Source organism: Ailuropoda melanoleuca, chromosome 17, assembly GCF_002007445.2.
Source record: "Ailuropoda melanoleuca isolate Jingjing chromosome 17, ASM200744v2, whole genome shotgun sequence".
Classification (NCBI taxonomy): Eukaryota; Metazoa; Chordata; class Mammalia; order Carnivora; family Ursidae; genus Ailuropoda; species Ailuropoda melanoleuca.
In genome coordinates, this window is record NC_048234.1 from 10,001,561 (window position 1) to 10,017,490 (window position 15,930).

A 15,930-nucleotide genomic window follows, 5' to 3' on the forward strand; every position below is an offset into this window, starting at 1 on the left:
CGGAACTTCTGGGCGTCGCTGCTGCTGCGCGCCGGGGACAAGGCGGGGCGCGCGGGCGCCGTTGCGGGGCTGCCCCCCTACCACCGGCGCGTCGGCATGGTCCAGGAGCTGCTGCGGATGGTGCGCCAGGGCCGGCGGGAGGAGGCGGGGACGCTGCTCCAACACCTGCGCCAGGTGAGCGCGGGGAGGGGGCGCGGGGGGCGCGCCGGACCCGGGAGCGCCCCGCCCCTTGCCGAGCAGGCCCGGAGCGCCGAGGGCACCGCCCAGGGCCCCCTTTTCGCGGGGATGGAGCGGGTCTGGCAGCAGGTGCCTCGGCGCTCCCGCTGAATTTGAGGCCTCGGGGCGGGGCGGAGGAAGGCTGGCCGGGTGAGGCCCGGCGGAAGGGGACCTGTTGGAATAATGTCCCCGCTTGTCTCCTCCACAGGCAGACAGGGAGGCAGGTCCCAGGGATGGTCGGTGGGAGCGGATGCGGGGAGGGATGCCTGGTCTGGGCCAGGGCGCTTTTCTTCCTCTCTACCCGCTGGTAGTCACCAAGGGTCCTCAAGGACTGCGCAGTCGTCAGTTTCCCCAGGGGGAGTCCAAGGGCACAGCCCTGGGACTGGTGAGGTGCCAGTCCCGAGGTCATTTGCCCACCCGGGAGGCATCCTGGTTTGCGGTTGAGGCGGGAGACAGCGTTTATCTCCCCTGGCTTACTTTGACAGGTGCTCTGCAGGGAACCCCTGCTGAACAGTGGAGATGGGGGGGGCGGGGGGCTGGCTTGGTTTCCTGTGTGAGTACCTGGCTGCAGGAACTTCAGGAGGCAGCCAGCACTCTGCCTTCATCCTGTTCCTGTCCCTGTCCCCTTGGTTAGGGACTGACTTTGCAGATCTGGCCAGTCCTCTTTGCTTTGGGCTGGCCTGGGTGGATGCTGTTATCCCCGTCTCTGGCTTGTTTTCCTCCTTCACTTTCTTTTGAGGGAGGGGGCCCCCTGTTCCATGGATCTCGTTGAGAGAGAGGCAGGAGGGTGTCTCTCCTGCATCACCAAACAAGTTGCCTTGGCCCAGATTTGGGGGTGTGTGACAGAGTCCAGGCCCCATACACCTCCTCGATTGACCCCCAACCGTGGTAGAGTTTTACGCAGAGCCGGGAGGGGGGACCTCAGGTGGCCTTTCTGAAGTTTCTCTATCACTAGTGAAAGAGGCTGCAGGAGAGCCTTCCTTGTAGGCGCTTCCAAAATCTAATCAGACACACGTCCCTCCAGGATTTTGTAGCACCCTTCCCCAGCCCCTCCCCCCACACACACACCTTTCGTGTCTGGTGGGCTGTTGCTGAGGAGTGTGTTCCCAAGGTGTGAGCTGCACAGGGAGAAGGAAGCAGGGCTTGGGGACTTGGGAGGACGTGGGGCTGCTGCTCTTGCCTCCACTTTTCCAAACAGCATCCAGAATAGGCCTGAGATGCTGCTGGATCCCTAGGTGTCTTCTCTGAATTGAATCATTGAAGAAGGATGACATTGTGCACAACAGAACTTCAGCAGTGTATATTTCTCTGTCTTTTGAAAATTGGAAGCCAGCGGATGGCCTCTATGGAAACTCTGTTGCTTTCAAACAGAATGATGGATTTTCCAGACCATCCTATCCCATTGTGCACCCCAGACAGTAAGAAGGTTCTGCTGATCACGTGTTATTCCCCCAGCACTGGGGTGGGTACTTCAGGGGGTACAGAAGAGTGGAGAGGGCTGACGGGTGGGGGTCAAGGGTAAAAGAACAAAGTCAGGCCAACATTCCCCAGGGCTGTTCGCGTAGAGCGCACAGGTGTTGGCAGACACCGTGGGCCCCTCCAGTCCCTCTGAAACTGAGTAGGTTTCCACATCATGAGAAGCTGAACTTCTCCCTGGTGTTTGGAGGGTAGATAAGCTCCTGTGGCCTCACGGGGTCCTTGAGACAGGGAGCATTTCCTGGGAAAGGTTGTTCTTGTTTGCCATCTGACACCCTTCCTAGTGGCAGAACTGGGAGGGTTGATGGGGGGCATGATGGGGGTTAATCAGAGTCACCCCTTTTCTGTGAAAGCAGCAGGGTAACTTGCCTTCCAGCTCCTGTGTCAGGCTCCCTTGACCTCTGGCTTGTGGGTGAGGGCCTCGGGTCTCTCCGGAGTCAGCAATGGGCCTGCCCGAGGGGTCTGGAGAGCTGCCCAGTAGCCTGGAACATACAGATCAGGGCTCCTTCCAGAAATGGTCATGGGCCCTGGGCAGTGTGAGAGGGGAGCACAGGTGTCCAAATGTCCGTGAGAGACACAGAGGCGGTTTTCTAGGACCTTGAGTTCCTTTAGAGGACTGTCAAGCTGGATCTGTGCAAAGAAGTGGCTCTTTCTCCCAAATTGTGTTTCCTTTCCAGTTGGCTCCTTTAGCCTGGGTAGGCCATGAGCTCTAGGGTTTGAGGGGACTTGGGATCTTCGACCCCTGTTGTTCTCAGCCTCAAGTCCCGGAGCATTTTGAGCCCTGAATGAGCTATGGACACTCTTCGCACCAACATGTGCAATCTTGCGAGAATTCCGGAGGGTTTGCAGACCCCCAGGTTCAAGATGTGCTCCAGTCTGGTACCACGCCTCCCCTGCTATGTGATTTGGAAACAGGGACCTCAGGACCTTGTGTGGCAGTTTGTGGCGGTCGCTGGTGTCACTTGCTTCTGATTGCCCCCCTTTCGCCTCTAAGATCTGGAGGGTTGTTTCCCTGATTGGAGGCTCTGAGGTCAGCCTGTGCGCGTCACTTGCTGGAGCGGTATCAGGAGGCTTTACTTAATGCTGACAATCCTGAGCTAGGGTTCAGGGGTTCAGGCAGAATGCCAAGAAGCTGCCGGAAGGAGTACAGCAACCCTTCTTTCTGCAGGAGCAGTGCAGTCGCGAGAAGAGCCTGGGGCCAAGGGTCGGCTCAGGCAGCTTGCTTCTCCGTCCTGAGTCCGCTTTGACCTTGGACCAAGCAGATAACCTCTCTGAATTCTATTTCCTCGTTTCCCAAAGACTAGCTGGGGGACTGAGCAGAGCAAACGCTACAAAGTATGTGAAGTTGAGTTGGCTCTGCAAATCAAGATACATTCTCATGGCAATGAATAAGAAACAGGGGACTCTGTCCTACTTAGGGGCCGGCCAGGCTACGGGCAGGGTCTTGGTATCCTTTCTCAGGCCAGGCCCAAAGAGTTTTTGGATCTTGCCAACCTGCCTGAGCTCCGTCTGGATCAAAAGCTCAGTGCAAGTTCAGAAGCAGTCTGGCGTGGGGAACGTGTGGGGACAAAAGAAGCCAGATGTGGATAGAGGAGGCCATTCCTCTCCCCATCCCTGGGCTCCATTCCTGCAGGCCTGACCCTTCCCCAGACGCTTCTCCCTAAGCCTTGGGCCCAGGCCGCCATCTTTAAGGAGCTCTGGGGAAGAAGTGCCTTTAGGCATGGAGAGAGGGCAAATGCCAGGCTGTGTGGGAGATGGGCTGTCCCCTCTTGAGCCCAGCAGGCTCTCTGAGGCCCATAGATTGCAGACTGGGTTGTTGGCCAGCTTCGTGGGACACTAGAATAAGGGGTCAGTTTCCCCAGGATGCACCAAGCTGAATGGGCCCATCTCCTTATGTTTACCTGCCTCCCTGCTTTCCCCGAAAGACATCTGATTAAGTCAGTTTATTGCCGTTCAATATGGCACAGCCCTGCTGGGCAGAGCTGTTCCAGGGTTGGCCTGTCCAGTCCCACCCAGTGCTGTGGCTTGGGCCTGGACGCCTGGTTCAGTCAGCTGGCTTCACTCTGTACCTGGGAAAATGAGCCATGTCAGCTAATGCAAAAAACGAACCCCACGCCAGGGCCCAGGGAAAATAGTGGACAAGCACTGAGAGGCTCCCTGGGAACCTGGGCACTGGACAGGTGTTTCCTACCTGGAGTCAGAAAGATGAACAGAATGGCCTTGAAGGTCACCTTTTTCCTCTGACACCCCACGTAAGAAAATCTCTTTCAGTCTTTCAGTGAGCGGCTTGGAAGGCCACCAGACACCAAACAGGGAGCCCCCCCACCCCCACCCTTGGCCTCGATCTGAGTCTTCCCTGACCTGGAATGCCTTTCCTTGTTTCCAGTGAATGTTCCTTGCCTTTCCGAGGCCAGCTTCCATGTCAGCCCTTGGCTCTGATATTCACTCTCCTTTTAGGTCTCGCGACACCAGGGAGCCATTAATCATCTGCATATAGTTTTTCACCTGACGTAGAGTTTGTTGGTCAGACTAAGTCATTGTGCTTCCTGAGCGCGGAGACCCCACCACCACCGTTGTCCCTGGCACGGTAGTGAACACCCACAGGCCTGTGACATTCTTTAATAAGTCTGTGCACTGTGAAGCTATGCATCGGCCCCCACTGTCACCGTGTGTCCTCAGAAAGCTCTCGAATCCCCAGCCACAGCTGTATGTCTGGGGGCTTATTTACTAGGCCTTAGTAGGGTCGTGAGATCTGACACATTTGCCTTCTGCGTGGCGGGATGTCTGGGAGCAACGTCCTCGGGGCCTGGCTGTTCCTGGCAGCCTGCCAGGTGGTGGTGTTCTTGGAGAGAGGAGTGGCCCGGTGCCCAGGCCTCCATGGGCACCCTGGAGATCCTGTCCTACAGGTGCAGTCTGGAGCCTCTGTCGAGGTCGCAGGAGGGGAGCCGAGCCGGGAGGGAGAGCCTGGCCTCCCCGTTCCTGATCTGGTGCTTATGCTGAATCATGTTCCTTTCGTCCACAAAAGAGAAAGCTTCCTTTTTAAAATCCACCGCTCTCTGACTGCGCTGGGCGCAGGCATTTCCAGTTTAGAAAGCTGCAGAAGGAATCCCTTGCCAAAGCCTGCTTTGCTGGTTTACAAGACGGGAGACGCGGCAGCCTCTACGGCCAGCCACCGCAGCAGGGCTGGGAGCTGGGCCAGAGAGCTCCTGCGTTCTGGAACAAATGCCCACCTCCTCAGAGATAATCAGCCTTTGCTTTGCTGTTCGTCTTCAGGGCTCCTAAAATACCCTGGGGTCCATCTGTGGACACCCCACCTTGGTGTCCCCCTCTTTGGTGCATGGCAACCACCCCCCTTCCCCAATGTCATTTCATTTCCCTTCACACTTTCCTGGGACAGGGGCCATAGATCGCGTACTGGGCATGGTGGGGTTTCAAGAAATCCTCATCGAATGGATTTTAAACTTCTTCTCGGGCACACGTCTGTGCCCCAGGCCACTGCCCCTGGAACTCTCTCTCAGGAGCCAGCATGGTCTGGCTCCGGCTTCTGGAGTGTTTCCACTCCAAGCATGGGGCCAGGTTATCCTTCCAGCAACCCGCAGAGTTGACACCGCCACTGCCCCCCCCATTCGCAGGCTGCCAGCGGCTCCTCTGCCCCCCCCAACACTCCTCCTGCAGGTGAGAGCCACCTTGCAAAAGAGTCACAGGGGTGATGAGGGCCTTTCTCTGGCTTCCGCACCAGGATGCTCAAGGGGTGGGGTCAATGGCGGAGGAGATCCCCTCCTTTACGTGGGGATCTCCGCCAGCCATCTGCCCCCTCTTTCCCTCCAAGAGCAGCGCTGTGGGGGACCCGTGAGAAAAATGACACACACAGCCGCACGCTCCTCCCCCCGCCCCCCGGCTGTATCACAGCCTCATTTATTAGGAGAAACTGGAGGGGTGGGAGAGGAGCCCAGCTGTCCAAAACAGACTCAATCACTGTGTCTTGGGCTCACTGTTACCAGGAGAGCTGGCTGTCCTGATGAGATCGGTGACCTTGGCACAGGGAGCAGGGGTTGGGGGGGCCCCCCTCGTTCCGTGCCTGTTCTCCTCCCCACCCCGCCCACCCGGCCCTGAGCTGTGCCCACGTGGCTCTCCGGGAGCATTTCCCAGCTTTTTTTTTTTTTTTTAAACTTTTATTAGCTCCAACTCCTGGCTGCTATAGCCATATGGAGTTCTGCTGACAGCCACTGCTCAAAGGGATGTGGCATTTTGATGTTTCTAACTTTATCTTAAGCAGCATAGATGCAGGAGTCCGGCTGGGAGGGTGGGGTGGAGGGGTGTCAGAGCGCATCGCCTGCAGAGGTGGCCTCACTTGGGGTCTGGGGTCGGTGCCCACCTCCAGGCTGTCCCCCTGCCCCTGCTCAGCCCTCGGCGTCCATCCCTAGCTTTCTGCCGGCTTCGGCTTCTCTTTGTGCTTGTGTGTTTCTCTCCGTGTCCTCGGGGCCGGGGAGCAGACTCTTCGCCTCTTGTTAGCCGGCTGCCCCTGGTCAGCTTCCTTCTGCAGCTCGCCCCTAGCCTCCCTGGCAGGAGGACAGAAGGGCTGGTGGAGGTGGAGAGAGGGGTCCGGATCATTTCAGTCATCTGCTGGGCGCTCCGGTGCCTTGAGCCAGGGGGCAGGCAGCTGGAGACACCCCTCCGGTGTGCACGTCGCTTTCTAGTCCATAAAGCGTTTTCCCGTGTTTGTTTTGCTCCTTAAATAGTCTTGGGAGGTTGGCAGGGTATTGCTTACAGTAAAAAAAAAAAAAAAAAAAAAAAAAAAAAAAAAAAAAGGGGGGGTTTTTAATATTATGAAAGCACTGAATAATCATTGTAGCAAAAGATGAAAAGGCAGATGAGCAAAAGACAGCGGGAATTAATTCGTCTCTTCCACAATCGCGGGCCCGTTCTTCCAGGCACTGTTCTAGGCACGGGGGAGGCAGCAGGCAACCACACCGCAGTCATAATGCTTCCTCCTGGCGCTTGGAGGGATTGTGAGGACCCAGGAGGCTGGTGCTGGGGCAGCCACTTAGCATGGCCCAGAGGAAGGGCTCTGCAAGGGTAGCCCCCTTCTCTGGCAACCAGGAGCCCTTGGTTCGGGTCCAAGCTCAGACGCTACCTTGCTCAGTTCCTTCCCTTCTCTGGCCTGAGTGCCCCCATCTACAGAACATTGGGGTGTGTGGTTGAGATGGCCCTGAGGTCTTCTGCCACCACACAGGTTCCAACCAGGCTCCCATGGTTTCAGAGAGACCCATTCATTCCCATCTGTGGTCACTTATTTCTTCCAGGCTCGGAGCCAGATTCACATTCAGGCCCCAAGGTCACTCCCCTGTCTCCAGCCAGTGCAAGAGAGAGCCAGGACACAGGGAGGGGCTTCTGGAGGGAAGCAGCCCCTGGGGCTCTGGGGTCAACCCCTACACACACACCCCCACGCTGGCCACGGCGGAGGCCGGCCTGTCGTGCATACAGCAGTCCTAGCTGACCTACCCCTCCTCTGACAGAGGACAGTAGTCACACAGCATCGGGGGCAGAGGCCAGAGCAGGGGACCTGTGGAACTTCACGTAGCTCCGGGCGACAGTGCGTGAGCAAAGACCAGTGTTGACAGAGGCCTGCGTTGTCCTGTGAGCCCTGCACCCGGGGTGTCAGGGAGGAGAACAAGGCCTGTCCCCAGGCTTGGCCAGGCCCTGCTGGAACCTGCTTCTTGTGGGAGTCATTCAGGCTTCCCCTCCCCGCCACCTCATCTGCCCCCAGGAGGCTGCCTGGGCCCCCCTCACATCTGCCTCTCTCCCCTCCCTCCCGCAGGCCCCTCCTTGGTGCCTCTGTGCTGCCCCCAGAGACCCAGAGTCCCAGCCCAGGCAGAGCAGGACCCCAGCCCAGCGCCTTCTGCAACCTGGCCACACTGGTGCTTGGTTCTTTGACCCAGCAGACTTCTCCTGAGCACCCACGGGGCGGACAGCCTGGGAAGAAGTGGGAAAAGTCAGGCTGGCCACGGTGCTCATTTTTAGAGGGATCAGAGGAGCCGCTGGTACCGCGGGTGGTGGCGAGTGAGTGTAGAGCCAGCCGGAGCCGGTCAGATGCCCGCTCTGCCACTGACTCTGGCCACAGAGGCAGGGAGGCTGCGCTGGGCAGAGAGCCAGAGGAGTGGCCTCAGGGGGCGGACGTGGGGGCATCCAGAGGGGCAGGGCCCACAGCACTCCCACAGGGCTCCTGCGTGGATGCCCGCCCAGAGCCTGAAGGCGGCAGGAAGCCCAGCTCCCCGTCCGCCTCCTAGCTGGGGCTTTGCCTCACCTGCCCCGAGCGACCCCTCCCAGCAGCCCTGGTGCTCGGGTCTGGACCGTGCATCCTGCCCTCCTCCCGTGCCCTCAGCCTAGGTTCCCCATAGAGCTCACCAGTGCCCCCACAGGGAGCTCCAGCCCTCTCTGTGCCCCTCCAGGCACCCCAGCTCCCCACAGCTGCTCTCCCTGGGGAGCCGTCACCCACAGCTGCAGGCTGCCCAAGGAGGCTTGTGGGACACCGCCGGCCCACCAAGGACCGCCAGGCAGGGGGTAAGACCTCCAGGGGTCTCCCCACAGAAGCATACCATCCGCCTGCAGGGACAGGCCTGGGAAAACAGCCGTCTGTGAGCAACCCACCCCTTCCTCCACCCCTTCCTCCACAGCCCCTGCTGCCCTTAGTTCTGTCCATGCAGTCACTGCCTCTGGAGCTTCGGGCTCAGGCCCCACACAGGCAGGAGTGGGGCAGGATTCCATCCCACGGGGCTGGGGGCTGATGGAGACTGGGAGAGTCCACCCCACCCTGGACGACAACCTGTCTGGCCCAGCACATGCTGTACCGCAGCCAGCTGGGCCCGGCATGCCTGGCAGGGACACACACACACACGCACACACACACACACACACACGCACACACCGTGCAGACCAGACCCTGGGGAGGGCTGGAGGAAGAGAAGGACAGGAGCCACAGGGGCTGCTGGGGAGGGACGGCTCTGTGGTCAGCTGGGTGGTCCCCAAGGAATCCCAGCTGGGAACAAAACATGTCTTTCTGGTTTTCACTCCTGGTAAATGGTCAGACTGCAACTGTCCATCCCACTGTCCCGGAGGCCTGCACCCATAGCTGGGATACCGGACCAGGGCGGACATTCCCCTGCTGAATGCCAGCCTGCCTCGCCCTGCCCAGCCCTGTCTGCGTCCTGACAGTGGTGGTGACCCACTCACTGCCTGACTCTGCTCCCTTCCCCACCCCAGACCCCGCTCAGGCCCTCCACCCTGCGAGATGTCCTCCTTCGCACCTGCCAGGACCCAGGTGTTAATTCAAACTCCAGTGTCATACAGTAAACTCAGTGTGACTCTGACGGATTTGCCGAGATTGGTTCATATTCTCTCCTCTTTTTTAAAGATTTTATTTATTTATTTGACAGAGAGAGAGCACAGCAAGGGGGAGCGGCAGGCAGAGGGAGAGGGAGAAGCAGCCCCTCCACTGAACAGGGAGCCCAACGAGGGGCTTGATCCCAGGACCCTGGGATCATGACCTGAGCCGAAGGCAGATGCTTAACTGACTGAACCAGCCAGGCGCCCCGGGTTTATAATCTCTTACTTAGGGCTCCTGATGGCCTTCCCATGGGGCTGTCTCTTTCTCCCTGGGTAGGTAAGAGAATGAGAGAAACAGAGGCTACAGAGGAAGAAGCATGGTAGGGGCTCTAGGCCCACCTGGCACCAGGCGCAGGGCCAGGCCGCTGGCCTTCTAATGGGCCACCTGACCATCTTGCCTATTGTGGTCCCGTTGGCTCACTCCTGGCTGTGATGCTGGGTCCCGGCCACCAGAGAACAGGAAGGGCTGGGGTTTGAATGTCCTTAGAGAATCAAGGGGCTTGGGTCTGCCCCTTCCCCCTCCCTGGGGGACTTGGACAGAGAGAAAGGGGTTCCTGTGGTTCCTCTGCTCCTGGCAGCCTAAGGAAAGCAAGGACTTTGTTGGTGTGGAGGCCATTCAGTGAATCCAGGTGACCCAGGGACGCCTCATCACCTTGGTTTCTTTCAGCAAGATGCAGGGCATCTCCTTGCCCATACAGTTCCTTTGTGAGAGATAGAGGACACCCCCTGGCTGGCAGAGCCAGAGTCAAATCTTGGTGAGTTCAGCCCCACCGGGACACCTTTGTACAGTACACGCCCTGCACAGCTGTACTTGGCAGCCTTGGCGAAAGTGCACAAAATTTCAGTCTTTATCAGCTGAGGCCAGTCAGGAGCCTCACCCCTTTCCCATTCACGTCCTCAAAACAGCCTTCCCAAATCACCCAAGGCAGGGAGTAGTAAAGTGTCAGCCAGCGTGTGATTTCTGACTCTGAGCCAGATGCTCGCCCTCTTCTTCCTAAACTGGGGAGTTAGAGAGCAGTTGGGCATCTTCTATAAGGTTCCGGCTCAACACTCCTGCCTCTCAAAGCGTGTCAGACAGAATAAAAAACATCCTGATGCAGGGGTATCACGGTGTCCTTCCTGGCTGGGCTCCCAGGGGCTCTGGCCCCTCCTGTGTCCCAGGGATCCAGGAATTCCCCTCCAGTTTCCCAGGCTGTTTCCATGCCTCCACTAGTTCTAGGGGAAATAAGGCCTGGATGCCTCCCATCCCCTGTAAATATCCCCCACATCTCCCCATAAAAGAATCCCATCCGATGTAGTTCTTCCTAGGATGTGCCGGTCTTCTGAACTTCTTATTCTCAACTGCAGACTTATATCTTCCACTTCCTTCCAGAGTTGTGGAGTTTTGTGGTGGATACACTTTGAGGCAGGATCCTTGCCCTTGGGGTTTCCAGACCGCTGGTGGCCCAGAGACCATTGGCAGTGTGGAGGGCTACAGTTCTTGGCTATGGAAACTCAGACACAAAAGGTTATGGGACACCTGAGTGGTTTAGTCAATTAAGCGTCTGCCTTTGCCTCAGGTGATGTTCCCGGGGTCCTGGGATCGAGTCCCCCATCGGGCTCCCTGGAGCCTGCTTCTCCCTCTGCCCCTCCCCCTGCTCATGCTCTCTCTCTGACAAATAAATAAATAAAATCTTAAGGGGGAAAAAAAAAAGGTCCCAAGGTACCTGTTCCAAGAATTCCCATCTCTCCGGAATTCACCTGCGGGTAGAGAATCCATTACGCAGGGCGAGAAGAACAGAAATGTTTTTGGTCCATGACGCACCTCAAAGAGAGGCTGGTGCATGAGCAAGGACCCAAAAGTGGGCATTCTGGGGGCGATGGGGAGAACAGGGAAGGGGGAGGGGGCCATGCCCAAAAAGGAGAGAGGTGTTGGGATGGAAGTAGAGACACTGTTCTAGAAACTAGCAAGGGGCCGGCCAGGAAGCCTGGAGGAGCAAGAGAAGGGGTGCAGCACAGGGCTCCCAGGTGTCCCGCCTGGGCCACGGTCTGGAGGGAAAAGGCCCACCAAGGGAAATCCTGTGGGCAGAACGCAGGGATGCAGGATGGAAAGAGAGGGCTTGGACCCTGCTGGAGAGCTCTTAGCCTGCGCAGGGCCTGCGGCTCTGGGCCTCTCCCCTCCACGCGCTCCCCTCCCTCTCATGGTCCCAGGAAGCCGTGGACAAACTTAGTGACCTCCCAGAAACCATGCCAAGACCCCTCCTTCCTTTTCAGCCTCTAAGTCCCACGGATTCCTTCTTGCTACTGCTGGTTGAGGCCCTGTTCCTTCCGTCCACCCTGAGGACCAGGGCCTCAGGCCAGGGAAGATTCTGTGTGGCTGGGGCCCCTGCTGGGGGAGCCACCGAGAGCACACCGGTGGCTCCCTTCCCTGGGCCAGCGTCTGCCCTCCCCTCTGCCGGGGGAATGACGTGCAGCTCCTTAGTGACAGGCCCTCAAAGTCACCGATTCTGAACGGAAAGTTCTTGGGAGAATTGCCTGATGCATTGGCTGATCGCGGAGGTGAAGGAAGGCCTCACACTGGGCCCTGGACCTTGGGGGATCTCCTCCTCCTCCCTCTACGCCACTTCCTGCTTGGAGTTGGGAGCTAGCTGGATTCAGGCTGGATCCCTTCTCCAGCGTGACTCATCTCTGCTCACCCAGATTCTTGGAGGCTTTGCCTGGGTCTTGGCTCTGACCTAGAGATTTAAAGTGGTAAACCCTTAGTTTGTCGTGATTACTTTTACGTGTCAGCTTGGCCAGGCCATGGTACCCAGTGTTGGTCAAACAAGAGTCTAGATGTCACCGCAAACGGATTTTTAGATGAGATTAATAGACTTTGAGTAAGGCAGATGGCCCTCCAGAATGTGGGTGGGCCTTATCCAATCAGTTGAAGACCTTGAGAGACAAGGTGGGAAGGAATCCTGCCTCCAGATTGCCTTCAGACTCAAGACTGCAACGTCAGCTGTTTCCTGGGTCCTCAGCATGCCGGCCTACCCTACAGACTTCAGATTTGCCAGATCCCACAATCACATGAGGCAATTCCTTCTCTCTCTCTCTCTCTCTCTCACACACACACACCCTTATTGGTTCTGTTTCTCTGAAGAACCCTAGTACCCTTGTCCTCTATGGGTTGGTGCTAAACAGAACGAGTTAGAAACTTTGAGGGACTCTGGGGCCCTCCCATCCCTGCAACTCACTCACTGTATGAGACAACCCTCCAATCCTCAGCTTCTCACGCTGAGAAATGGGCTGTTTCTGGGAAGGCTGTCCTACTTGGGAAGCAGGATGGTAGGAGCCAGAAGGAGGGTCTGAGTCGTGCCTCCACCTCTTTGTCATTGCCTGCGGTTCCTTTGACAGCGGACCAGAACGTTCATCTCAAACAGACAAAACTGACCGCAGAGAGGGACAAATGTATTCACCGGAAAGCATAAACAACCCAGGCAGACTGTTTCCCAAGCAGAAAGATCAGGAAGGCACTGGAACGATGACAAAGTGCCGAGAATTCTGGAATGTAGAAAAGCTAGGGGCCCTGGGGGACCCTCTGGCCCCAGGCTTCCTGCAGAATCCCAGCCCCACAAGATATGGGGAAGTGGGGAGGGGCTCGGAAGCTAAGTTTGGGAATTAGCGCAAATCCCACCCGCCTTTCAGAGAGTAAAGCACAGTAGCTCACACGTTCCTCCTCGGACAGGAGAAAGGAAATGGTTATTTGTTGAATTCCTGGTGTTCCAAACCTCTGGGGGCCAGGGCCCCCTTCCGCTCTCTCCTACTTTCTGCTCCCTCTTCTGGAAGAGCGATCGTCCTTTGTAGGCGAGCTTGCTGCCCCGTGCAAGGGATGACTTGCCCAGAACTACACAGTGACTTAGGGTCTAACCCAGGACAGGGAGCTGCGGTGCCTCCTGTCCTACCCTGAGCAGAGTCTAGGTGGAGATGTGACCAGGGGGGAGCAGACCAAACCCTCTTCAGGCCTGCTACACCTCCCAGCTGACTATATTTTTCCTAAGAAAAAGTATCTTTTTTAAATTTCTTTTGAAGATTTTATTTATTCCTTTAGAGAGAATGTGAGCAGGGGGAGGGGCAGAGGGACAGAGAGAGGGGGAAGCAGACTCCCCACTGAGCTCGAAGCTTGACCAGGGGCTCGATCTCACAACCCCGAGATCATGACCTGAGCTGAAACCAAGAGCCAGACTTAACTGACTGAGCCACCCAGGCACCCCCAGAAAAAGTATCCTTTCCATATTTATTTGTTGCTACTGCTGTTTCTTGGATTTTAATTAAATCACACTTGGCAACGGCCAGGCATCTGTTTCCAGGGCCCTGTTTCATGCAGAGGGTCATTTTGAAAGACTTCGAAGTTAAAACACAAACACACAGCCATGAAACCCCTCACCAGGGGAAGGTCCGCCCAGCCCCTGCATCCCAGTGGGGAGGGCGGATGCAGCCGGACCACTGGTCGAGGTTAAGGAGGGCCAGCTGGCCAGGATGCTGGACTTCAAAACCCTGCAGGGGACCGGGTGGCCAAGGAGGAGCAGAAGAGTCACCAGCCACCCCTGCAGGACCAGAGAACCCCACTCCTTGCCCCTTGGCCCTCAGCCAGGCGGGCAAGCTGGGCAGGGAGCATACGTGTGTACACGCACACACCACATGCATACACACCACATATACACACATACATGCATATACATACAACACACCACAGACGTATACACATTTCACGTGCATATACACATATCACATACACATATATACATACAAACACAGACTCAGCCTGGATGCCTGGGTTTTCTCAATTACTACTTAAAATACTGAAGTGGAAATTTTAAAGCCTGCCACAATTTTATGTTTAACTTACAAATACCATTTTTCTGGGACACCTGAGCGGCTCAGTAGGTTAAGCGTCTGCCTTCGGCTCAGGGCGTTATCCCGGCGTTCTGGGATCGAGTCCCGCATCAGGTTCCCTGCTCGGTGAGGAGCCTGCTTCTCTCTCTCCCTCTGCCCCAGGTCCCTGCTGCTTGTGCTCGCTCTCATGCTCTCTGTCTCAAATAAATAAATAAAATCTCTTAAAAAAATTAAACAAATACCATTATTCTGCTGATGAATCTAGTAGATTTAAACCATTGTATGTAAGGGTGTGGGACTTATAACTTCAGTAACTCCTTTCTTTAGATATATCAGTGATGTTACTGATTTAACACATTAAGCTTTCTTAAATTTATGCACAGCCTTCCTTAAAAGCAGGACTTGTCCCAAGTTCCTAAACAGTTCTTAAAATTTAACAGATTAAGGTTAGGAACAGGGCGAGTATTAAGTTCTCTTGAGCATTCTGTTTTAAGTAGGCTCCCCGTCCAACGTGGGGCTCGAACTTACAACCCCCAGATCAAGAGTCGCACACTTGGGGTGCCTGGGTGGCTCAGTTGTTAAGCATCTGCCTTCAGCTCAGGGCGTGATCCCAGAGTCTTGGGATCGAGCCCCACATCAGGCTCCTCCACTGGGAGCCTGCTTCTTCCTCTCCCACTCCCCCTGCTTGGGTTCCCTCTCGCTGGCTCGCTCTCTCTCTGTCAAATAAATAAATAAAATCTAAAAAAAAAAAAAAAAAAAAAAAGTTGCCCCCCCNGGCACACTCCACCGACTGAGCCAGCCAGGTGCCCCAGAGATGGAGTTTTTCGTGTTTTGCAGTGTTTTTTTGTTGTTTTTGAGTAGGCCGTACACCCAAAGTGGGGCTTGAACTCGGTACTCTTGGAACCCCGAGATCAAGAGTCACATGCTCTCCAACTGAGCCCGCCAGGCGCCCCATACGCATTTCGAAACTGTCCCAAACTCGGCCAGGTCCTCGCTGAGCGTTCTGCTGGAAATCTGAAGCCTGAAGTCCCATTACTCAGTTACCCATGGTAAATTGGAATTGCCAGGCTATTCCTGTCACACCCTTGGCCAGCTATTCCTGTCACACCCTTGGCCCCTTGGCTCCTGGATTTCACGTGGGGGGCTGGTGGTCATGCTAATGACAAGAGTCACAGGTAACCTTAGTGGTTACCTTCCCTCAGGGCAGAAATCCTGCTATAGCAGTGCTGAGTGATTCTCTCTCTGCTTACATACCTCCAATGACTGTGAGCTCACCACTGTGGGTTTTTTTTCAATTATTGTGGTAAAGCATACATAACGTAAAATTCACCATTTTAGAGGCATCTGGCTGGCTTAGGCGGCAGAGCATGGGACTCTTGATCTCGGGGTGGTGGGTTCGAGCCCCACGTTGGGAGTAGAGATGACTTAGAAATAAAATCTTTAAAAAAAAAGTTTTTTTAAAGATTTTATTTATTTATTCGACAGAGATAGAGACAGCCAGCAAGAGAGGGAACACAGGCAGGGGGAGTGGGAGAGGAAGAAGCAGGCTCCCAGTGGAGGAGCCTGATGTGGGGCTCGATCCCAGCACTCTGGGATCATGCCCTGAGCCGAAGGCAGACGCTTAACAACTGAGCCACCCAGGTGCCCCCCCAAAAATCACTACTTTTAAATGTTCTTTCTCATATGGAGCAGGGAATCATCCCAGTGCAGGTAATCCTACAGGGAGCAACTCTGACCAGCCAGTCCCACCTCTGGAAGCAGACAGCAAAGAGTGTGTCAGGGATACACGCACCCAGACAGGACCCAGGCCTGGTAGAAATAGGAAGTCAATTTCTGGGCACATGGTCCTGGGTTGCCCACAGCTGTGCTCCGGGCAGGGCTGGAAGAGGGGAGGAGTCCCAGCCCACTTGCCCTCCTTGGCACATCCCCTGGGGAAAAATGCCCCTCGTTTTGAATTGGGTGTCATAACAAAGGACCACCAACTTGGTAGCTTAGAACAAC

General features: G+C 56.2%; 1 protein-coding gene across 1 annotated transcript in view; it reads left to right on the forward strand.

The window, feature by feature from the left end:
• Positions 1 to 15,930, forward strand: part of LRRC75A (leucine rich repeat containing 75A) — a gene marked incomplete at its 5' end in the record, with an annotated part of 42,910 nt that continues 26,980 nt past the window's right edge. The window contains one exon of the mRNA XM_011227040.3: positions 1 to 174. Coding sequence (XP_011225342.2) covers positions 1 to 174 — 174 coding nt within the window. The remainder of the gene's footprint in view (positions 175 to 15,930) is intronic.